Raw genomic sequence first — 25480 nt, forward strand, 5'->3', positions numbered from 1 at the left:
AGGGTCACACACAGGCAGAGGGTCACACACAGGCAGGCGGTCACACACACAGGCAGGCGGTCACACACACACACACACACACACAGGCAGAGGGTCACACACAGGCAGAGGGTCACACACAGGCAGAGGGTCACACACAGGCAGAGGGTCACACACAGGCAGAGGGTCACACACAGGCAGAGGGTCACACACAGGCAGAGGGTCACACACAGGCAGAGGGTCACACACAGGCAGAGGGTCACACACAGGCAGAGGGTCACACACAGGCAGAGGGTCACACAGGCAGAGGGTCACACAGGCAGAGGGTCACACAGGCAGAGGGTCACACACAGGCAGAGGGTCACACACAGGCAGAGGGTCACACACAGGCAGAGGGTCACACACAGGCAGGCGGTCACACACACAGGCAGGCGGTCACACACACACACACACACACACACACAGGCAGAGGGTCACACACAGGCAGAGGGTCACACACAGGCAGAGGGTCACACACAGGCAGAGGGTCACACACAGGCAGAGGGTCACACACAGGCAGAGGGTCACACACAGGCAGAGGGTCAGACACAGGCAGAGGGTCACACAGGCAGAGGGTCACACAGGCAGAGGGTCACACACAGGCAGAGGGTCACACAGGCAGAGGGTCACACAGGCAGAGGGTCACACATTCAGAGGGTCACACAGGCAGAGGGTCACACAGGCAGAGGGTCACACAGGCAGAGGGTCACACACAGGCAGAGGGTCACACACAGGCAGAGGGTCACACACAGGCAGAGGGTCACACACAGGCAGGCGGTCACACACACACACACACACAGGCAGAGGGTCACACACAGGCAGAGGATCACACACAGGCAGAGGGTCACACAGGCAGAGGGTCACACACACACACACAGGCAGAGGGTCACACACAGGCAGAGGGTCACACACAGGCAGAGGGTCACACACAGGCAGAGGGTCACACACAGGCAGAGGGTCACACAGGCAGAGGGTCACACAGGCAGAGGGTCACACACAGGCAGAGGGTCACACAGGCAGAGGGTCACACAGGCAGAGGGTCACACAGGCAGAGGGTCACACACAGGCCGAAACGTCACCCATTCCTTCTCTCCAGAGATGCTGCCTGTCCCGCTGAGTTACTCCAGCATTTTGTGTCTATCAAATGTATAAAAATACTTGCTTTGCACATCTCCTTTAAATCTTCCCCCCTCACCTTAAAGCTAAGTCCTGAAATATTTACTGCATTAACCTTCCTATCTTGAAGGTCGATCTAATAGAACATAGCTTGCATATTTCTTTGGACAGAAATAGCTTGAACACACAAACTATATTTGTTCCTTGTCAGACTATGTGGCTTTGCACACATCCAAAACCAGAGTATGTACACTGTGTGTGCTTGAGGCTTTAACATACATTACTTGTACCTGATCTGATTTGTATTTAAAACTCAGCCTACATTTAGATTCACTTTCACATGATAACAGCTCCCCATTTGTACTTCATGGTCTTATCTAACTTGTGGTTACGAGACAATCAGACGCAATCAGACGCATGTAGATGATAAGTTTATCATCTACAACTTAACTCACAGTATTTTTTTTTCAATTGTCACACACTCCATACAAGCTCGTACACAATGTGCCAGAGTCATAGTCACACAGCGTGGAAATAGGCCCTTTGGTTCAACTTGCCCACATCAACCAACATGCCCCATCTACACTAGCCCCACTTGCCTACGTTTGGCCCATATATCACTCCAAACCTATCCTATCCATGCACCTGTCCAAAGGTATTTTAAACGTGATAGTACCTGCCACCTCCAGCTCATTCCATACACCCTCAACGCTTTGCGTAAAAAAAGGTTGTCCCTCAGGTTCCTAATCATTCCCCCCCTCACCTTAAACCTACGTCCTCTAGTTCTTGATTCCCCTACTCTGGGCAAGAGACTCTATGCATTTACCCAATCTGTTCCTCTAATAATTTTGTAAACCTCTATAAGATCATCCCTCTTCCTCCAAGGAATAAATCCCAGCCTGCTCAACCTTGAGTTTGAGTTTGAATCAAACCTCTCCCTATAGTTCAGGCCCTTGAGTCTTGGCAACATCGTTGTAAATCTTTCAACATATGACAGTCCCGCCATTCCGGGAATTAACCTAGTAAACCTACGCTGCACGCCCTCAATAGCAAGAATATCCTTCCTCAAATTTGGAGACCAAAACTGCACACAGTACTCCAGGTGCGGTCTCACTAGGGCCCAGTACAACTGCAGAAGGACCTCTTTGCTCCTATACTCAACTCCTCTTGTTATGAAGGCCAACATTCCATTGGCTTTCTTCACTGCCTGCTGTGGGACAAAGACTCATCATTTATTTATTTGCCTCTGTACTCCACAATTGGAGATTTGTAATAGAAAAAATCACATGTGGTTAAAGTTCACATTGTCAGATTTTATTAAAGTGTATTTTTATACATTTTGGTTTCACAATTACAGCTGTGTTTTTACATAGTCCCCCCATTTCAGGGCACCAGAATGTTTGGGACACATGACTTCACAGGTGTTTGTAATTGCTCAGGTGTGTTTAATTGCCTCCTTGATGCAGGTATAAGAGAGCTCTCAGCACCTCGTCTTTCCATCACCTTTGCAAACTTTTATTGCTGTTTATTAACATGAGGACCAAAGTTGTACCAATGAAAGTCAAAGAAGCCATTATGAGACTGAGAAACAAGAATAAAACTGTTAGAGACATCAGCCAAACCTTAGGCTTACCAAAATCAACTGTTTGGAACATCATTAAGAAGAAAGAGAGTACTGGTGAGCTTACTAATCGCATAGGGACAGGCAGGCCAAGGAAGACCTCCACAGCTGATGACAGAAGAATTCTCTCTATTATAAAGAAAAATCCTCAAACACCTGTCCGACAGATCAGAAACATTCTTCAGGAGTCAGGTGTGGATTTGTCAATGACCACTGTCCGCAGAAGAATTCATGAACAGAAATACAGAGGCTACACTGCAAGATGCAAACCACTGGTTAGCTGCAAAAATAGGATGGCCAGGTTACAGTTTGCCAAGAAGTATTTAAAAAAGCAACCACAGTTCTGGAAAAAGGTCTTGTGGACAGATGAGACAAAGATTAACTTCTATCAGAGTAATGGCAAGAGCAAAGTATGGAGGTGAGAAGGAACTGCCCAAGATCCAAAGCATACCACCTCATCTGTGAAACACGGTGATGGGGGTGTTATGGCCTGGGCATGTGTGGCTGCTGAAGGTACTGGCTCACTTATCTTCATTGATGATACAACTGCTATGGTAGAAGCGTAATAAATTCTGAAATGTATAGACACATCCTATTTGCTCAAGTTCAATCAAATGCCTCAAAACTCATTGGCCGGTGGTTTATTCTACAGCAAGCCAATGATCCCAAACATACTGCTAAAGCAACAAAGGAGTTTTTCAAAGCTAAAAAATTGTTAATTCTTGAGTGGCCAAGTCAATCACCCGATCTGAACCCAATTGAGCATGCCTTTTATATGCTGAAGAGAAAACTGAAGGGGACTAGCCCCCAAAACAAGCATAAGCTAAAGATGTCTGCAATACAGGCCTGGCAGAGCATTACCAGAGAAGACACACAGCAACTGGTGATGTCCATGAGTCATCACAGACTTCAAGCAGTCATTGCATGCAAAGGATATGCAACAAAATACTAAACATGACTACTTTCATTTGCATGGCATTTCTGTGTCTCAAACATTATGGTGCCCTGAAATGGGGAAGACTATGTGTAAACTCTGCTGTAATTTCTACATGGTGAAACCAAAATTGATAAAAATGGCCTTTATTAACATCTGACAATGTGCACTTCAACCATGTGATTTTTTCCATTACAAATCTCAAATTGTTAGTACAAAGGCAAATAAATAAATGACGGGCCTTTGTCCCAAACATTATGGAAGGCACTGTATCTATTCCTCTCGTGATCTTATACACCTCTATAAGATCGCCCTCAGCCTCCTGCGCTCCAAGGAATAAGTTCTCCCAATAACTCAGGTGCTCGAGTCGTGGCTACTGTAAATTGGCCTTGGTGTGTAGTAAGTGGTAGACTTAGAAACATAGAAACATAGAAAATAGGTGCAGGAGTAGGCCATTCGGCCCTTCGAGCCTGCACCGCCATTCAATAGGATCATGGCTGATCATCCAGCTCAGTAACCTGTACCTGCCTTCTCTCCATACCCCCTGATCCCTTTAGCCACAAGGGCCACATCTAACTCCCTCTTAAATATAGCCAATGAACTGGCCTCAACTACCTTCTGTGGCAGAGAATTCCACAGACTCACCACTCTCTGTGTGAAGAAATGTTTTCTCATCTCGGTCCTAAAAGAGTTCCCCCTTATCCTTAAGCTGTGACCCCTGGTTCTGGACTCCCCCAACATCGGGAACAATCTTCCCGCATCTAGCCTCTCCAACCCCTTAAGAATTTTATATGTTTCTATAAGATCCCCCCTCAGTCTTCTACATTCCAGCGAGTACAAGCCTAGTCTATCCAGTCTTTCTTCATATGAAAGTCCCGCCATCCCAGGGATCAATCTGGTGAACCTTCTCTGTACTCCCTCTAAGGCAAGAACGTCTTTCCTCAGATTAGGAGAAAGGGGGTAGCTGATGGAGTGTGGAGAGAATAAAATGGGATTGGATTGGCGTAAATAGGTGCTCGATGGCTGGCATGAACCCAGTTGGCAGCAGAGCCTGTTTCCACATCTCATAACTCTGATTCTATAAAGACCAATGATAACTGGAGCAAGTAAGTAAGTGAATGTATGCTTTCAGTGATCTAGTTTTACAGAGACAAGGGTTACATGGAGAATAAATATTCTTTCTAATTACCTAACAATGGAGGGGCACAGAATACTTAGAGGGAGTCCCTCTTCCTGACTCTCAGTCTGAAGAAGGGTCTCTATCTGGAAGATTACCCATTCCTCCTCTCCAGAGATGCTGCCTGTCCCGCTGAGTTACTCCAGCATTTTGTCTCTAACTTAGAGGGAGGACGGCTCACATGCATGGGAAAGTCAACACAAAATCTACTCCCCTCTTGATTTTGATGGATGACTTCAAAGCCAAGTCAGACCATAAGGCATTGGAGCAGAATGAGGCCATTCAGCCCTTCGAGTGTATATTTCCCTCTCAAACGCATTGCCTGCCTTCTCCCTGTAACCTTCTTAATTTAGAATCTATCAATCTCTGCCTTAAAAATATCCATTGACTTGACCTTCACCGTCATCTGTGGCAATGAATTCCATGGATTTACCTCCCACAGGCTAAACAAATTCCTCCTCATCTCCAGTTTAAAGGTTATTCTGAGGCTGTGCCCACCGGTTCCAGACTCTCCATTTACTGGATACATCCTTTCCACGTCCACCCTATCTAGGCCTTTCATTATCCAGTAGAGTTCAATGCGAATCAATCCTCATCCGTCTAAACTCCAGCAAGTACAGGCCCAGAGCCTTCAAACGCTCCTCGTATGTTAACCCAATCATGCCCTAAATCATTCTCGTCAACTACCTCCAAAGCACATCCTTCCTCAGATACAGGGTTCAAAACTGCTCACAATATTCCAAATGTGGCCTCACCAGAGCCATATAAAGCCTTAGCGTTACATCCTTGCTTTTATATTATAGACAATAGACAATAGGTGCAGGAGTAGGCCATTCAGCCCTTCGAGCCAGCACCGCCATTCAATGCGATCATGGCTGATCACTCTCAATCAGTACCCCGTTCCTGCCTTCTCCCCATACCCCCTAACTCCGCTATCCTTAAGAGCTCTATCCAGCTCTCTCTTGAAAGCATCCAACGAACTGGCCTCCACTGCCTTCTGAGGCAGAGAATTCCACACCTTCACCACCCTCTGACTGAAAAAGTTCTTCCTCATCTCCGTTCTAAATGGCCTACCCCTTATTCTTAAACTGTGGCCCCTTGTTCTGGACTCCCCCAACATTGGGAACATGTTATCTGCCTCTAATGTGTCCAATCCCCTAATTATCTTATATGTTTCAATAAGATCCCCCCTCATCCTTCTAAATCTTAGTTTAGAGATACAGAGGCCCTTTGAGAACAGGCCCTTTGGCCCATCGAGTCCGCACTGACCAGTGATCCCTGATCATTAACACTATCTATACACACTAAGGATAATTTACAATTATACCAAACCTAATTAACTTATAAACCTGCATGTCTTTGGAGTGTGGGAGGAAACCGGAGATCCCGGAGAAAACCCACAAAGTCACAGGGAGAACGTACAAACTCTGTACAGACAGCACCCATGGTCAAGATTGAACCCTGGGTCTCTGGTGCTGTAAGGCAGCAACTCTACCACTGTGCCCCTATTCTAACCTCCTCAAAATGAATGCTAGCATTGCATTTGGCTTTCTAACTGCAGACTCACCCTGCAAATTAACCTTTGGGAGTACTGGTGTAGGATTCCCACCTTAAGATGGAGATACCACACTATTAATGTTCTTACAGAATATGGCTTCTTAATGGAAAGGCCAAGACTGTTCAATTCTGTTGGAATTGTTTAACCCTTGGTGGGCTTTGAGATACGTAAAACACCAAGTGCTGGATTTACTCAGCGGACCAGGCAGTATCTGTGGAGCAAAGGGACAGGCAACCATTTTTCAGACTGCCTGACCCGCTGAATTCCTCCTGCGCTCTGTCTATGAGAAAAAGTAAACCTATCCTTCTACAAACTCAAGTAGTCCTACAGCGACTTTCTGAAGCTTGAAGGTAAAAGTGGAGTGGCCAAGTAGACTGGGATGATTTAAATTGAGAGTTAAGAAGAAACCTGGTGCCTTGAGGAAGTAACCAAATGGTTCTGTCCTTTACAACAATAAAAGTTCATCCTTTTGCTTTTCATTCTCTCCAATGAATGATGTACAGTTTTGCGATATACATTTGGGGTAGTTTATCGTCAAGGGTCTGGTTCTCAAAAGAAGAATTAGGGAACGCGGAAATGCAAAACTCATGTGCAAATTACTATGTAAACCGAGTACGTTTTGTATTTGCATGCTTCAGACCAGCTCTGCATCCTCTTTAGAAATACCCTGTCCCATTTTAGATTGGGATTCAGATATCAATCGCTCCAGGTAAAGAATGGGAGGATGGGAAGATGAGAATGTTCTTCAATCTTTCCCCTTCTGCTGGATGGGTGATGGAGGGGCACTTGTGATTGTTGCACAATGGGAGGGAGAGCACTCGTGCCCAGTGTCACTTCAGTTCGAGTCACACTGACGTGCCTGATAGCTCTTCAGATTTAAATAAAATCGCTAAAGGCTGGTACAGTGGCTCAGCCGACAGACCTGCTGCCTCATAGCGCCAGAGACTCCGGTTCGAACCCAACCTCAGGAGCTGTCTGTGTGGACTTTGCATGTTCTCACTGTGACCACATGGGTTTCCTCCCTCATCCCGAAGGAGGTGCGGGATTGTAGTTCAGTATAGTTTAGTTTATTGCCACGTGTACCGAGGTACAGTGAAAACCTTTTTGGTTGCATGCTATCTTTCCGTTGATTGGATAGCATGGATAGCATGCAACCAAAAAGGTTTTCACTGTAGCTCAGGACTGCTCTCTGGACCCGTGGTTGCCGGATGATTGGAATTCTCCAGTACACGAAAATGCAACAATTCTCCCATTGCAGTTTGCTGCAGAGATAATCTTGCTGAAACCAGGAGAAATCGCTTTAATTTCCCTTTCCTCTGCTCTTTAAACAGACTCTGGGTCGCGAAGAAATTATTGATCAACAAACCATTAGTTGCAGATTATGGCTGACTTGATCCTGCCCCAAACTTCACTACCACGCCTGCTGCACATAACCCTCAACTGTAGGAGAAAGCCTCGTTATCCTGAGGGCCACATAGGCAGGAATGACGTGGGAGGGCAATGCACAAAAACGCAGACTAATGTTGGGGTGAACTCAAATAAAAACTTTTTTTCCTTCAATATTGAAAAGATGTGAAAGTGAATGTCACAAGGGAGCAGGATGAAGAGAACAGACATATTTGGAAAATGAAAGCGGAGAAGATTGCTAAGAATCTCATGGACAGAAAGGAGAACCAACAATTCCGTTTTGGGCAAAATTAAGGCAACTAAACATAGCACAAAAATACAGCGGAAAGACATGGCCTGATTAAAATGGAACCACTTGCAGTGTACAGATACATAAGGGAATAACGTTTAGTGCACGTTGAAGCCAGTAAAGTCCGGTCAAAGTTAGTCCGAGGTAGATAACAGTTTAGGACTATTGTCTAGTTGTGATAGGATGATTCAGTTGCCTGATAACGGCTGGGAAGAAGCTGTCCCTGAATCTGGAGGTGTGCGCTTTCACACTTCTATACCTTTTGCCCGATGGGAGAGGTGAGAAGAGCGAGTGGCCAAGGTGCGACTCGCAGTCCTCCTCACCAGATCCCTGTCTTCCTGGGTGGTGCAGGAGACGACGAGCCTCAAATGGCTCCAAGTGGGTTCCAGGCTCCGTGTCGTGCTGTCGATGTATGACCACGACTGGCTGGGAGCCTCTCCTACCCCAAGCGGCTCGCCTGGTGTGTTCCGAGTGTGACTCAAGAATAAGACCATGTGGAGCCCCCTGAACCATCTACCTTTGATATCTACCTGATTACTCCTCTTTATAAAATAAACCAGAATGACTCTTTGAAATTAAAATGATTCACACTCAGAGCTAGTGCTGTCTGCAAGTACTGGAAATCAGAAACAAACACTCTGCAGGTGGTGGTTTGCAAAACACAAAGTGCTCGAGTAACTCTGCGGGCCAAGCAACATCTTTAGTTTAGTGTAGAGTTTGGCGTGCTAACAGGCCCTTTGGCCCACCAAGTCCGTGCTGACCAATGATCACCCACACTAGTTCTATCCTACGCTGTAATAAAATTTACAGAAGCCAATTAATCTACAAACCTGCATGCCTTTGAATGTGGCAGGAAAGTGAAGCATCCGTAGAAAACCCATGAGGTCATAGGGAGAACGTGCAAACTCCATGCAGACAACACACGTGGTCAGGATCGATCCCAGGTATCTGGCGCTGCAAGGTAGCAACTCTACCGCTGCACCACCGGGCTGTCATTTGCTCCCCCTCTGAAATGCATTGACCAAAAACAAAGCTTATCCAGCACTTTGTGTCCTTTTTTTATAAACCAGCATCTGCACTTCCTGTGTCTCAGTGTGTGTACTCCAACTGTCCAGTGGCAAAGTAGATGTGAACTTCACTGGGTGTTGAGAACGATGATCTTCTCCATTTCTTTGTTTGCTCACATTACATGGTTGAGGTCCATGTATCCGGCTTATCCTAGGGCAGTACTGTCTTAAGGGAACTAAACATAGCACAAAAAGTAAGGAAATTTGTGTTTGGTAGATTATTTCTTTGTTGTAACAATGCTTCTTGGCAATAAATCTTATACCGTTGGAAAGCCTGTTTATTTCCCTTTTAAATGGTGCCACATTTGCAGATTTTTCATGGGCGCAACCCACATACTCAGCTCTGCTGCTCATCCCACAAATGCATGTTCCTTACAAATGTCACACTCGGAACACACCAGGCGAACCGCTTGGGGTAGGAGAGGCTCCCAGCCAGTCGTGGTCATACATCGACAGCACGACACGGACCCTGGAACCCACTTGGAGCCATTTGAGGCTCGTCGTCTCCTGCACCACCCAGGAAGACAGGGATCTGGTGAGGAGGACTGCGAGTCGCACCTTGGCCACTCGCTCTTCTCACCTCTCCCATCGGGCAAAAGGTATAGAAGTGTGAAAGCGCACATCACCGGATTCAGGGACAGCTTCTTCCCAGCCGTTATCAGGCAACTGAATCATCCTATCACAACTAGACAATAGTCCTAAACTGTTATCTACCTCGGACTAACTTTGACCGGACTTTACTGGCTTCAACGTGCACTAAACGTTATTCCCTTATGTATCTGTACACTGCAAGTGGTTCCATTTTAATCAGGCCATGTCTTTCCGCTGTCTGGTGAGCATGCAAAGCTTTTCACTGTTCCTCGGTACACGTGGCAATAAACCGAAATGAACGGAACCAACAAAGGGCTGAAGTCTTTCAGGTTGGCGGTGGATGGGGGAAGACGATCGGTGCCGCCAGGACAATGGGGCTTTAAGGCCATGATAAGACTGCACTCCGAAGAACTTTGAAACTTTGTTGGCGCCAGAAACATGGCAACTCTTTGTGTACCGTCTTGTTGAAGTCGACTATTACATGACCATCATTGCACTTTTGTACTTATGCGACTGTGCTTATCTATCGTATGATTTTACTGGATGTATGCAAAACAAAGATTTTCACTGTGCCTAAGCACGTGTGACAATAAAGTATCATCATGTTGCTTTGCTTCGCTCTCCCCTTCCCACTGTCAGTTCACACTCACCAGCATCCTCGGCACTCTGCTTACTCTGGTTTGCCTTCGCCTGCAACTGGAACAAAACAAATGCCCAATTTAGTTGTTAAAAAGAGCAGAGCAGTCACGATAAATTTTCTCCAGGACAATTGTTGAAGGGGTTAAAATCCAAAATGTTAACTCCACATCTCTCCCCACAGAAGGCAGAGTTTTTATATGATACGATAGGATACGATAAAACTTTATTCATCCCTGGAGGGAAATTGGTCTGCTGACAGTCACAACACACAAGGTACACACAAACTTGAAATTAAAAGTGAAAACAAAAAGAAAAAGGCAAGTGACTGGTGTCTAGCTGCCTTGGGCACAACACCTTCACTGGAACAAATGAACAGACAAACAAACACAGACTTATCCCCTGGACAGAGAATTCTAAACTAGAGTGCCCCTCCCTCCCTCCCCCACACCGGGTCCCCCTTTGTTCTCCCACCGTCCCTCATGAATGGCCTACCCCTTATTCTTAAACTGTGGCCCCTGGTTCTGTACTCCCCCAACATTGGGAACATGTTTCCCGCCTCTAACGTGTCCAACCCCTTAATAATCTTATATGTTTCAATAGGATCCTCTCTCATCCTTCTAAATTCCAGTGTATATAAACCTAGTCGCTCCAGTCTTTCAACATATGACAGTCCCGCCATTCCGGGAATTAACCTGGTAAACCTACGCTACACGCCCTCAATAGCAAGAATATCCTTCCTCAAATTTGGAGACCAAAACTGCACACAGTACTCCAGGTGCGGTCTCTGTACAACTGCAGAAGGACCTCTTTGCTCCTATACTCAACTCCTCTTGTCATGAAGGCCAACATTCCATTGGCTTTCTTCACTGCCTGCTGTACCTGCATGCTTCCTTTCAGTGACTGATGCACTAAGACACCCAGATCTCATTGTACATCCCCTTTTCCTAACTTGACACCATTCAGATAATAATCTGCCTCCCTATTCTTACCACCAAAGTGGATAACCTCACACTTATCCACATTAAACTGCATCTGCCATGCATCCGCCCACTCACACAACCTGTCCAAGTCACCCTGCAACCTCATAGCATCTTCCTCACAGTTCACACGACCACCCAGCTTTGTATCATCTGCAAATTTGCTAATGGTACTTTTAATCCCTTCATTCGAGTCGTTACCTAGTGTAATAGGACACCCTTCACCCTGCATGAATCCCTCAATTTCCCCTTTACCCTGTACGCTCCCTCAACAAGTCCCCTTCACCCTGTGCTCTCCCTCAACAAGTCCCCTTCACCCCGTGCGCTCTCTCAACAAGTCCCCTTCAACCTGTGCTCTCCCTCAACAAGTCCCCTTCACCCTGTGCTCTCCCTCAACAAGTCCCCTTCACCCCGTGCGCTCCCTCAACAAGTCCCCTTCACCCAGTGCGCTCTCTCAACAAGTCCCCTTCACCCTGTGCACTCCCTCAACAGGATCCCTCCACCCCCACTCCCTTAAGAAGGCCGTCAATAGCCCATGTCCCTCAACAAGTCCCCTTCGCCCCATGAGCTCCATCAACGTCCCCTTCACCTCGCGCGTCCATCAACAAGTCCTCTCCACCCTACGCTGGCTCAACATGTCCCCTGTCATCACAAGCGTTCCCTCAACATGTCCCCCGTCACCCCATGTGACCCCGAAACAAGGCCCCCAATCCCATGCGTCCTTCAACAGATCCCCCAACCCCATGTGCTCCCTCAATGCCCTCGCCATCCAGTGCGCTTCATCAACAAGGTATCTGCCACCATTGCACAACCCCAATGGGACACTTAGCACCCGCCTCAAATACACCTTAATATAATACTGACACCCTGCTTCGCTTTCTCTGTACAGCACGATCAGCCATGATCACAATGAATGGTGGTGCTGGCTCGAAGGGCCGAATGGTTTCCTCCTGCACCTATTTTCTATGTTTTTCTATGGCACTCAAGCCTCTAGACTCCATTACACCTCTGACACCCCTTCATGTGCACTGGTGTGGTCAGGGTTGTCTGGCAACATATCATTAAACGTGGTCCATGGGAATGCATGGCTGCTATGAATGTTTGTTCTAGTGCACACAGTTGATTGCAGTTGGGGTTTGTTTCCTCACCACTGGAACCTCGCTTCCTTTGGTTTTGTCACGCCACATGAACCAAATACAAAGCCAGCCATGCATAGACCGAACATCATGCACAGAAAGCCAAGTAAAGGAATTGGTGAAAAAAAGAGCCAGCTGAACCCAAATTGCATCCGTTCATTCAGCAGAAAAGTTGTGAAACAGGATGTTTCAGAAGCTATTGAGAACCTTTCTTACTTTCTCCTGCTGTTTGGAGTTACTGACGCCAGCGCTTCGATTTAACATCTGTTCAACCTCATCCTTTTCTTTGCATTTCTGCTCATAGGTCTTTTTGGTCTGCAGTGAATGAAAATGAAAAACTTAATTAACAATGATGGACTTTAGCCCAAGCAAGTGTGAAGTGTTTTACTTTTGGCAGTTGAATGTAAGGGGAAAGTGCAGCATTAATGATAAGCATTATTGTAATGTGCAATCTTGGGGTCCAAGTCCAAGTCTTGGGTCTCAATCTGAGATGGCGCTTAACCCAGGCCACTCTTTGCATGCTGGTGCAAGTAGATCTGCAATCACGCATTACAATTCATCTTTTAAATCTCTACTCCTACAGCAACATTTCTTACTTGATTCACGTTATTCCCTTTATCGTGTATCTAATCTGTGCACTGTAAATGACTCGATTGTAATCATGTATGGCTTCCCACCTTCAGCACGCAACAAAAGCTATTCATTGTACCTCGGTACACATGACAATAAACTAAAATCAACTCAAGTGCATGGCTCTCTGAAAGTGACAAGACAAGTACATATAGTGGTAAAGAAGGCGCATGGTATGCTTGCCTTCATAGGATGGCCCTGCGTACAAGAGTCAGGAAGTCATGTTGCAGCTTGGTAGGACTTTGGTTAAGCAGCACTTAGAGTATTGTGTGCAGTTCTCGTTAACCCATTACAGGAAAGATGTGGAAGCTTTGGAGAGAGTGCAGAGAGGATTACCAAAATGCTGCCTGGATTAGAGGATACTAGCTATCAGAATAGGTTGGACAAACTTGGATTGTTTTCTCTGGAGCATCAAGAGCTGAGGGGAGGCCCGATAGAAGTATGTAAAATTATAAGAAGCACAGATAGACAGCCAGAACCTTTTCCCCCCAGGGTGGAAATGTCAAAGACTAGTGGGCATTGCTTTAAGGCGAGAGGGGCAAAGTTTAAAGAAGATGTGCGGGGTCAAGATATTTTTAAACTTGCAGATTTGTTTGAAAGCATACCTACGAGGCTCTTTGTAATGGCATGGGATATACTGCTGAAGATGCAACATAAATGCACACTGTTATTACATGTCCGCATTCGAAAAAGATATTTAATATAATTCCACGTAACCTGAAAATATTTTTTTAATTTTAGATTACTGCATTGTTTTGGTCATTTCAAGTAACTGATCTGCAATTTCCCCCCCCCTTAGGCTTTTTGTTACCTTGCAATATCACCTTTTTCATCGCTTATTCTCCCGCCTTCCAATCTATCTCAGAAAGATCTTTGGCCTGAAACATTGACTCCGTGATTCCTTCCACAGATGCTGCCTGAGCTGCTGAGCGTTTTCAACACTTTGTTTTTATAGCAGCACAGTGGCACAACGGTAGAGTTGCTGCCTTACTGCGCTAGAGACCCAAGTTTGATCCTGACTACGGGTGCTGTCTGTGCGGAGTACGTACGTTCTCCCCGTGACTGCATGGGTTTTCTCCGGGTATCCCGATTTCCTCCCACACGCCAAAGACGTACAGGTTTTGGAGGTTAATCTGGCTTCGGTAAAAAATGTAAATTGTCGCTGGCGTGTGGGTTAGTGCTTGTGTACAGGGTTCACTGGTCAGTGCGGTCTCGGTGGACCAAAGGGCCCGTTTCCACGCTGTATCTCTAAATTAAACTAAACTAAACTAATGCAGACCTTTAGTTCCCTTGCCCCTTCCTCCCACCTTCCCTGCATCTTACAACCCCACTTTCCCTGCATCTTCCAACTCATTTATCTCCAACTAGTCAAAATTATGATGAAAAGTCATTGATCAGAAACATGATTTTTGTTTTCCTCTTTACGGATGATTACGGGCCTGTTCAGTGTTTGAAGCATTTCCCAACTTATCAAATATTATTCACAAATTGTCATGGGTAGGGACTTAATAAGGGACAAGCAAACTGTGGGTTTGCTCAAATTCTTTCAGGAAAGCCAGTTAAGAACCAAAGTGGAAGTTCTTACGTCCATTGCTTTCTTGTAGAACATCGTCTTCTGTTTGTGCAGATTTTCCATGGAATGTTCAATCTGAAAAGACAAAAGATACAGCATAACCGGAAGGAATTGGTAACAATTATAAACATAATCATAAACTTAAAAGTTTTAAAATCAAGCCATTACATAATTATACATTTTTAATCAATTAGTGCCTTCCAGCACACTTATAGCCTTAGGAATAAGCTCCAATCAGCATCGATAGCGCCACAGTGAAAATGGTTGAGAGCTTTGAAATGAATTGAATACGTTATCACATGTGACGTCACAGTGAAATTCTTTGCTTGCCTACCTTGCCAAGGTACAAATCACTCCGCCCCTCCTGTGCCAATTCCCCCTTTGTTCTCCTCCCCCCCCCCCCCTATGGCGGTCCCCCTACGCCGGGTCCTCCATTGTCTATTGTTCTTTCCGCCCCCTCACGGCGGTCCCCCATGCTGGGTCCGCATTGTCCATTGTTCGTCACGGCAGTCCCCCCAAGCCGGGTCTCCGTTGCTCTTCTCCCGCCCTCACGGTGGTCCTCCCAGGCTGGGTCCTCCTTTACCGCCAGGTAAAGCTTCAAGTTTGATAATACACCAACAACCAATCAAGGTAGAGTTACGAGCGAGAGTATATGGCAGCACCTCCAAGAATAGGGTGTGAAAGAGGAGATTGGTTCAGGAATCTGGTAGCCAAAGGGAAGAAACCATCCCAAAGTTTGGACATCGGAGCTTTTACGCTCCTGTATATTCTCCCAGAACGTAGAAGAGGGAAATGGGAATGGCCCAGGAATGAGTAGGTTAGATGAGCGTTTGTCAGCACTGGGCCTGTACTCGCTGGAGTTTAGAAGAATGAGGGGGGAACCTCATTGGAACATACAGAATAGTGAAGTGCTTGGATAGAGTGGCTGTGGGGAGGATGTTTCCACTAGTGGGAAAGTCTAGGATTAGAGGTCATAGCCTCAGAATTAAACGACGTTCTTTTAGGAAGGAGATGAGGTGAAATGTCTTTAGTCAGAGGGTGGTTAATCTGTGGAATTCTTTGCCACAGAAGGCTGTGGAGGCCACATCAGTGGATATTTTTAAGGCAGAGATAGATAGATAGATTCTTGATTAGTACCGGTGTCAGAGGTTATGGGGGAAAAGAGAGAAAGAGATAGATCAGCCATGATTGAATGACGGATTAGACTTGATGGGCTGAATGGCCCAATTCTACTCCTATTCCTTATGACCTTAGTTTGCGGGTTTATTTAGTGAACATTGCTGAGAACATTGCTCAGTTTACAACTTCCACGTACAATGAAGTGGTCTGGGCCTTCCAGAAGAGTTCTTCAGTGTTACATGAAAGCACCTTTCTTTACAATGGAAATCCGGTCATTTGTGTTCCTCATAGAAACAAGGAAGGTTGGGATTGATGCAGAGTGAGCGGAAGGCTCTGCGTTTGGAGGGGACGAGATCGCAGTGTATAAGGTGACTGAAGAGGGGCCCCGACCCAAAACGTCACCAATCCACAATCTCCTGTGATGCTGCCTGGCCCACCGAGCTACTCCAGCACTCTGGGTCTTACTTTGTGTTCCTGCTGGCTCGACACAGGTAAGCAAACCTAGCTAAGGCGAGGGTTTCTATTCAATATCAAATACCATCAACAACTTACACAGGTATCAGAAACTGAACAAAAACTCAAGCCACCACGAACCTCAACTAGTCAGGGAAGATAGACATAAAAAGATGGAGTAACTCAGCGGGTCAGCCAACATCTCTGGAGAAAGGAACAGGTGACATTTTTGGGTCAAGACTCGTTTTCAGACTCTAAGGGAAGAAGTCTACAGAGGTCAGAGTGGCTGTGATAGTCATAGAGCTATGTAGCATGGAAACTGGCCCTTCGGCCCAACTCATCCATGCCGTCCAGGTTGCTTAAGAATAAGGGCTAGGCCATTTAGGACTGTGATGAGGAAAAACATTTTCACCCAGAGAGTTGTGAATCTGTGGAATTCTCTGCCACAGAAGGCAGTGGAGGCCAATTCACTGGATGATTTCAAGAAAGTGTTAGATTTAGCTCTTAGGGCTAAAGGAATCAAGGAATATGGGAGGGGGGGGGGAAACAGGAACGGGGTACTGATTTTAGATGATCAGCCACGATCATATTGAATGGTGGTGCTGGCTCGAAGGGCTGAATGGCCTACTCCTGCATCTATTTTTCTATGTTTCTATGTTAATCAAGCTACTCGCACTTGCTTGCACCGGGCCCATATCCCTCCAAGCTTTTCCTGCCCCCATCTGCATTGCCTTTTAAATGTTGTGGACAGTACCCCGCCTCTACCATTTCCTCTGGCCGAAACCCCTCGGGTAATGATCCCCAACACTGGTGTCCTGCAAGGATGCATTCACAGCCCTGCAACACACTCCTTTTAAACTCACAACAGCACGGCCAAATTCTGCTCTTACTGCATTCACAGGTTTGCAGATGCCGTAGTAGGCCAGATCCCGAACAATAGACAATAGACAATAGGTGCAGGAGTAGGCCATTCGGCCCTTCGAGCCAGCACCGCCATTCAATGTGATCATGGCTGATCATTCTCAATCAGTACCCCGTTCCTGCCTTCTCCCCATACCCCCTGACTCCACTATCCTTAAGAGCTCTATCTAGCTCTCTCTTGAATGCATTCAGAGAACTGGCCTCCACTGCCTTCTGAGGCAGAGAATTCCACAGACAGAGATGGAGTACAGGAAGGACCTTAATAACACAGTATCAATGTCAGCAAAACAAAGGAGTCGCCGCGGTCATTGACCTCCGTAAATGGGGTGGTTTACACTCCTCCCTCAGCATCAATGGTGGTGGTCAAGACCTTCATGTTCTTAGGCGTAAATAGAACATAGAAAAGTACAGAACAGGAACAGGCCCTTCAGCCCACAATGTCTGTGCCGACCATGATGCCAAGATAAACCAATCTCATCTGCAAAACCTATGTCCACAACATCCTCATTGATCACTTTCGTCATTAAAATAAACTCCAGTTAGTAAGACATGACCTGCCGTGTACAAAGCAATGCTGACTGGACCAAATTAACCCATTATTTTCCAAATGGGAGTAATCCCTATCCCGAAGAATCCTCTCCAAATATCATCAACAGTTTGTCCTGGTCCGACCACCTTGAAGCTATGGCCAAGAAAGCACCCCAATGCTTTCATTTCAATGTACAAAGGATGTATTGCAGCTTGGTTTGGCAACTGCTCCTGCCCAATACTGCAAGAAATTACAGAGAGTGTTGGATGCAGACCAGTCCAGCACCACAAATCAGCCTCTTCCCCATAGACTCCATCTACACCTCGCGCTGCCACGAGAAAGCAGCCAACATAACCAAGGACCATTCACACCCTGATCATTCCCTCTTCTCCCATTGCTCACCAGGCAGAAGATACAAACATTTGAAAGCACACACCCAACCAGATTTAGGAACAGCTTCTTCCCCACTGTTATCAGACTACTGAATGGACACCACAGTAGCTAAGGGTGCAAGGCTAAACCAAAGATACTAGAGGAACAAGATGGACCACTCCATTGACCACTCCTATACTGAAGTGTAGTACGCAAAGGAGCCATTTTAGTAGGCAAAACCCGCCGTTCGCTATGCCTCTCGCAGTGTAATCAGTGTTTTGGGGAACAGTATGTGTGATGATACCATTAAAATGCAGAATATATCTCATCTATCAATTCAGATTGTTATTTTTCTTTTAAAATGTTTCTGCCTACTAAAACGGCGTCATGCATACTACGGTTTTTAGGATCGAGTGGTCTATCTTGTTCCTCTAGTATCTTTGGGCTAAACCCAGTGAATTGCAGACAGCCCTTGCATTTTTTATCTGCACTTTCTCTCCAGCTGTAACATGATATTTTACACTCAAGTATTTTTTATCTTTGCACATGTTTATGTCTTGATTACATGGGATTGTATGATTTAACCGGTTAGCATGCAAACAAGCGTTTCCCACTGTATCTCGGTATCCCCTTTCCTCTTTATAGAGTCAGAGTCATACAGCTCGGAAACAGGCCCTTTGGCCTACACTAGTCCCACCTGCCTGCGTTTGGCCCCTAAATCTGTCCAATCCATGTACCTGTCTAAATGTTTCTTCAAACGTTGCAATAGTCCCTGGTGCAACTACCTCATCCAGCAGCTCATTCCATACACCCACTGCCCTTTGTGTAAAAAAGTTACCCCTAGTTTTAGACTCCCTGAGGAAAAGACTGTGGCAACTCGCCTTATTTATGCCCCTCATAAATGCCCCTCATAACTTCAACAAGGTCACCCCTCAGCCCCCTACACTCCAGGGAAAAACATCCGATACTATCCAGCTCTCCTTAAAATGCAAACCCTCCAGTCTCAGTCTCATCATCGTTAAACCTTTTAGCAATCTTTCCACTTTAACAACATCCTTCTTAAAAGGGCGACCTGAAGCGTACACAGTGGCCACAAGTCTCCAAATGTGGCCGGCCACCCTGTCAAGGAAAGGCCTAGGATGGACGGATGCCAACCAACCTACTAGCGCGACCAGAAGTGTACACAGTACTCCAAATGTGGTCGTACCAACTGGATTAAAAGGGCAGAGAAACAGTGGAATAGCCATTCTCAAAGAGGGCAAGAAACTAGTAAATGGTAATAAGCATTCGATGACACTGGCCCTGCACTCGCTGGAGTTTAGAAGACTGAGAGGGGACCTCATTGAAACGTAAAAATAGTGAAAGGCTTGGATAGAGTGGATGCGGAGAGGATGATTCCACTAGTGGGAGAGTCTAGGACTAGAGGTTAGAGCCTCAGAATTAGGAAGCTCTTTTAGGAAGGAGGTAACGAAGAATTTCTTTAGTCAGAGGGTGGTGAATCTGTGGAATTCTTTGCCACAGAAGGCTGTGAAGGCAAAGTCAGTGGATATATTTAAGTCAGAGATAGATAGATTCTTGATTTGTACGGGTGTCAGAGGTTATGGGGAGAAGGCAGGAGAATGGGGTCAGGAGGGAGAGATAGATCAGCCATGATTGAATGGCGGAGTAGACTTGATGGGCAGAATGACCTAATTCTGCTCCGATCACGTATGACCTTACAATAAATGGTCACCAGAGAAACCAGCACAATGTTTTAAGGGATAGCATGGCCAACACACCTTTTTCCTTTGATCCTTCTGTTTTTCCCGGAATTCCTCCAGCTTTTTGATTTCTTCCCGTAAACTGCTTGCCAGCTGGATGTGTGACAGCCCCACATTCTCAATCTCTGCAAGAAAATTAAACACAAATAGTTGTTGTGACATAAGAGACAGCAGATGCTGGAATCTGGAGTGAAAAAACAAAGTGTTAGTGTAACTGGTGCAGCAACAGTCTGAAGAAGGGTCTCAACCCAAAACGTCACCTATTCCTTTTCTCTAGAGATGCTGTCTGACCCACTGAGTTACTCCTGCATTTTGTGTCTATCTGTTGGTGTAACTCAGTTGGTGTAACTCAGGCAGCATCCATGGAGGGAACGGACAGACGACATTACGGGTCGAAAAACTACTTCAAAATTAAAATATGTTTCAATGCCCAGTATCCCAAAGGCAACTAAATGTGATAACGGCAGAATGGCATGTTTGAAAATGATAGTGCAAAATGCCACCTCAAACAGCGGAGCATCCTGGTCAATGCAGCTCACCCCCTCCATGGTCAACCTGAGGAGCACCTTCAGCAACAGACTGGTTCCACCAAGATGCAGCACAGAACGCCACAGGAGATCCTTCTTCCCTGTGGCTATCAAACTGTACAACTTCTCCCCCTTCTGACATGGGGTAGAACTGATTCACCCCCCCCTTCCCCAATCTTTGCACAACCCCAACCCTTTTCACTTGTCACTTTAATTTAATGTTTCATGTATTTTGTGTTTTTATGACTGTTATAGACAATAGGTGCAGGAGTAGGACATTCGGCCCTTTGAGCCAGCACCGTCATTCAATGTGATCATTCACAATCAGTACCCCGTTCCTGCCTTCTCCCCATACCCCCTGACTCCGCTATCTTTAAGAGCTCTATCTAGCTCTCTCTTGAAAGCATCCAGAGAATTGGCCTCCACTGCCTTCTGAGGCAGAGAATTCCACAGTTCCACCGTGTCGTATCTCCGTTCGCGCTACGGCCTAACATCGTGGAGTCGGCGGCCTCCAGCTGGGATCGACCTTGAAGACTCCGGTCGCAGGGCCTGGACTTACCATCTCGGAGGTTTCGGCCGTGGGCCCTGCAGACCGCAACATCGGGAGTTCGCAGGTCCCTGGCTGGCGACCGGTTTTTGGGAGCTCCAGCCGTAGCAGCTTCGATCGCCCCGAAGCGCGAGGTACGATCGACCCGCTCGCAGGCCCTTCATCACCCTGCGTGGCTCAGCCGCAGCACTTTCCTTCGCCCGGTGGGGGCTCAGGACTTTCATCGGCCTGCTCGGCTCGGCCCTGGGACTTTCCATCGCCCAGTGGGGGCTCAGGACCTTCATCGGCCTGCTAGGCTCGGCCCGGTGGGGGCTTCAAAAAGTTGGGAGCCTCGATCACCTCGTGGCACCACGGGAGAAGAATGAGGAGGAGATAAGACTTTGCCTTCCATCACAGTGAGGGTGTGCCTAGAGCAATCGCTGTGATGGCTGTTTGTGTAAAAATTGTATCTGTGTGTCCTGTGCTTTTTGTTGTCTACTGCCGGACCCTGACGTGAGAGGACGCTGGCGTTGTTTATTCGCCGCTTTTCCGTTAGGATAGTTTGTCTGTTTTTATGTTGATTGTTTTTGTAAAGCGCTTTGAGCACCCGATAAGGCGCTATATAAAATAAATGCTTATTATTATTATTATTATAGTTCTGCAACTCTAACTGAAAAGGTTTTTCCTCATCTCCGTTCTAAATGGCCTACCCTTTATTCTTAAACTGTAGCCCCTGGTTCTGGACTCCCCCAACATTGGGAACGTGTTTCCTGCCTCTAACGTGTCCAAGCCCTTAATAATCTTATATGTTTCAATAAGATCCCCTCTCATCCTTCTAAATTCCAGTGTATACAAGCCCAGTCGCTCCAGTCTTTCAACATACAACAGTCCTGCCATTCCGGGAATTAACCTAGTGAACCTACGCTACACTCCCTCAATAGCAAGAATGTCCTTCCTCAAATAATTCAGATAATAATCTACCTTCCTGTTCTTGCCTCCAAAGTGTGATAACCTCACATTTAACCACATTAAACTGCATCTGCCATGCATCCGCCCACTCACACAACCTGTCCAAGTCACCCTGCATCCTCATAGCACCCTCCTCACAGTTCACACTGCCACCCAGCTTTGTGTCATCCACAAATTTGCTAATGTTACTTTTAATCCCTTCATCTAAGTCATATGAAATTGACTTAGTCATATGACTAAGCCATATGAAATTGATCTGTTGGCTGATCAATTTCCCTCCTGGGATAAATAAGGTTCTATCGTATCGTATCATTTAAAAAGATGCTGCACCCTGTAAAAATCTAACGAAGCCTCAGAAAGAAAATCTGCCCTGGACTGAAAAACAAACTTGACAGGAGGAATTCAGCAGGTCAGGCAGCGCCTTTTCACAGGGACTGTTGATGTTTCATGTCGAGGCCCTACGAGGCTGGGATTGAGAGTGTAAAGAGGATAACAGCATTATAAAGAGGAGAGAGGGCAGGGTGATAGACCATAACACGTAGGTGAAATGCAGCGACTACATAGGGCTCTGTAAATGCTTGAGCCTGATAAGGAAGGAGGGAAGGTGGTGAATAGAACATAAAACAGAAACAGTCCTTTTGGCTGAGGATGTCTGTGCCCAACATAAGTATCTAAGCTTAGCATAAGCTTACACTTTCTTTACCACTCTATCTACTTGTGTTGCTACTTTCCGGGAGCTATGTACTTGGACCCCAGGATCCGTCTCTACATCAATGCTGTTAAGGGTCCTGCCTGCAACTACATACTTTTCCCTTACATTTGACCTCCCAAATTGTAACAGCTCACACTTGCCCGGATTAGACTCTATCTTCCATTCCTCTGCCCATATCTGTAATGGACCCATATCCTGTTACGGCATTCTTCACTGTCCACAACCCCACTATTTTTATTTATTTTTAATCATCTGCAAACCTACGAACCAATCTAACCACATTTTCATCATTTATATATTTCACAAACAAGAGGTCTCTGCACTAATCCCTGTGGAACACCAGTGGTCATGGAGCTCTAGCCAGAATAAGTCCCATTAACCACTCCACTCAGCCAGTTCCAAATGCAAACCATGAATCCTTTGCAGCTGAATCTTCCGGATCAGCCTACATGAAGCCCTTGTCAAATGCCGTACCAAATTCATCTAGTCAACGTTTACTGCCCTACCTTCATCAATCACCTTTGTCAGCTTCTCAGAAAACTCAGCCAAGTCAGGTACAATAACATAATTAGGCTGATTGTCCCTAATTAACCCATTCTCTTCCAAATGAGAGTAAATCTTATCCCGAAGAATTCTCTCCATTAGTTTCCCTACAACTGATGTGAGGCTCATTCCGGCCTATAATGTTCTGGATTATCCCTATTTCATTCAATAAATAAAGAAGCAGCATTAGTTACTCTTCAGTTCTCCGGGAGCTCACCTACAGAAATCTTCATCAAGGCCTCAGCAATCTCCTCTCTTGCCTTTCCCAACAACTTGGGACTAATCCTGTAAGGCCCTGAGGATCTATCCACCTTTATGTTTTTCAAGAGAGCCACACCACCTCCTTTATGACCTCAAAATGGCCTTGCATATTGGTGTACCTCACACTGATCCCACTTCCTCCATGCCCTTCTCCTTCATTTCATTTAGCTTCTCACCTACATCCTCTGACTCCAAGCACAAATCCCCTCCTGTATCCTTGAGTGGTCCTACCCTCTCCCCAGTTATCCTCTTGTTTTTAAATGTATAAAAAACCCTTGGGAATTTACTTTAATCTTACCTGACAATTATATTTCATGGCCACCGGTGCCCTTGTCATTCCCTGCTCAAGCATTCTACATGTTTAGTTCAGAGATATAGCGTGGAAACTGGGCCTTCAGCCCACTGTCCATGCTGACCATCGATCCCCATACATAGTTCTATGTTATTCCACTTTTGCATCCGACACACTGGGGACAATTTATAGAAGCCAATTAACCCATAAATATGCACGTCTTTGGAATGTAGGAGGAAAACCGGAGCACCCGGAGGAATCCCACACAGCCACAGGGAGAATGTACAAACTCCGTACAGACCGCATCCAAAGTCAGGATCAAACCAGAATCTCTGGTGCTGTAACTCCACCACTCTACTGCTGTGTCCCTTATTGAAAGCATTATTAAACTTGTTCAGAGCAGTACATTTGTGTGTTGCTGTCGTACTGGGCCATTCCATTACCAATAGCATGAGTAGAAGTCAACAGACAATAGACAATAGGTGCAGGAGGAGGCCATTCGGCCTTCGAGCCAGCACCGCCATTCAATGTGATCATGGCTGATCATTCTCAATCAGTACCCCGTTCCTGCCTTCTCCCCAGACCCCCTGACTCCGCTATCCTTAAGAGCTCGATCCAGCTCTCTCTTGAATACATTCAGAGAATTGGCCTCCACTGCCTTCTGAGGCATAGAATTGCACAGATTCACAACTCTCTGACTGAAAAGTTTTTCCTCATCTCCGTTCTAAATGGCCTACCAGTTTATTCTTAAACTGTGGCCCCTTGTTCTGGACTCCCCCAACATTGGGAACATGTTTCCTGCCTCTAACGTGTCCAAGCCCTTAATAATCTTATACGTTTCGATAAGATCTCCTCTCATCCTTCTAAATTCCAGTGTATACAAGCCTAGTCGCTCCAGTCTTTCAACATATGATAGTCCCGCCATTCCGGGAATTAACCTAGTAAACCTACGCTGCACGCCCTCAATAGCAAGTCAATTGACCTTCAAAGGGTGAGATGATGGCACTTCAACAAAGTGGGAGAGTGGAAAGAAACTGGATAACAGGGGCTAGGGTAGGAGATTTTGTAAAGAAGTGGGGCAAGAGAACCTGGAAGGATCATTTTGAGAGAGAAAGAAACATCTCTGAAATTATATGAGAGTTATCTGAAATGGGAAAACTGTGTTCCCACCAATTGTTTAGACTACCTGATGAGTTATTGTTTTTCTAATAGGAAGAAACTGCAGATGTTAGTTTACACCAAAGATAGACAAAATGCTGGAGTAACTCAGCAGGCCCAGGCAGCATCTCTGGAGATAAGGAATGGCTGACGTTTCGGGTCGAGCCCCTTCTTCAGGCTGAGAATCAGGGGAGAGGGAGACATGGGGATATGGAAGGGTAAGGTGTGAAAACACAGATCAAAAGGGCTATGATCAAGGAAATGAAGAATGGTACATTCTTAGCTGAGGGGAAAGAGACAAAGAGGCATTCAATCAGTAATATTTAATCAGGAGGACAATGAAACTAGTTGGAAAACTAGCATGGGGAAGGAAATGGAGAGAGAGGGTAGAGAAATCTATATTCATACCACTGGGTTGTAAGCTGCCCAAGTGAAATATGAGGCGTTGTTCCTCCAATTTGAGCTAGTCAGAATGAGGACCAACACAAATTGTGTCTACAATTTTTCTAGATAGTGTTTGGTTGCACCATGGCAGCAGAGAACAGACAGGTCAGTGTGGGAAGGGGAGTTCAAATAGGTAACACTCAGGAACTCACGTTAACCAT

General features: G+C 46.0%; 1 protein-coding gene across 1 annotated transcript in view; it reads right to left on the minus strand.

Moving 5' to 3' along the window:
* Window positions 1-25480, minus strand: part of pstpip2 (proline-serine-threonine phosphatase interacting protein 2) — a 93136-nt gene that overhangs the window by 24411 nt on the left and 43245 nt on the right. Inside the window, exons 5-8 of the mRNA XM_078416441.1 lie at window positions 19906-20012; window positions 14746-14808; window positions 12747-12845; window positions 10429-10474 (exon numbers count right to left, since the gene is read on the minus strand). Of these exons, the coding sequence (XP_078272567.1) occupies window positions 10429-10474; window positions 12747-12845; window positions 14746-14808; window positions 19906-20012 (315 nt within the window). The remainder of the gene's footprint in view (window positions 1-10428; window positions 10475-12746; window positions 12846-14745; window positions 14809-19905; window positions 20013-25480) is intronic.

Source organism: Rhinoraja longicauda, chromosome 1, assembly GCF_053455715.1.
Source record: "Rhinoraja longicauda isolate Sanriku21f chromosome 1, sRhiLon1.1, whole genome shotgun sequence".
Classification (NCBI taxonomy): Eukaryota; Metazoa; Chordata; class Chondrichthyes; order Rajiformes; family Arhynchobatidae; genus Rhinoraja; species Rhinoraja longicauda.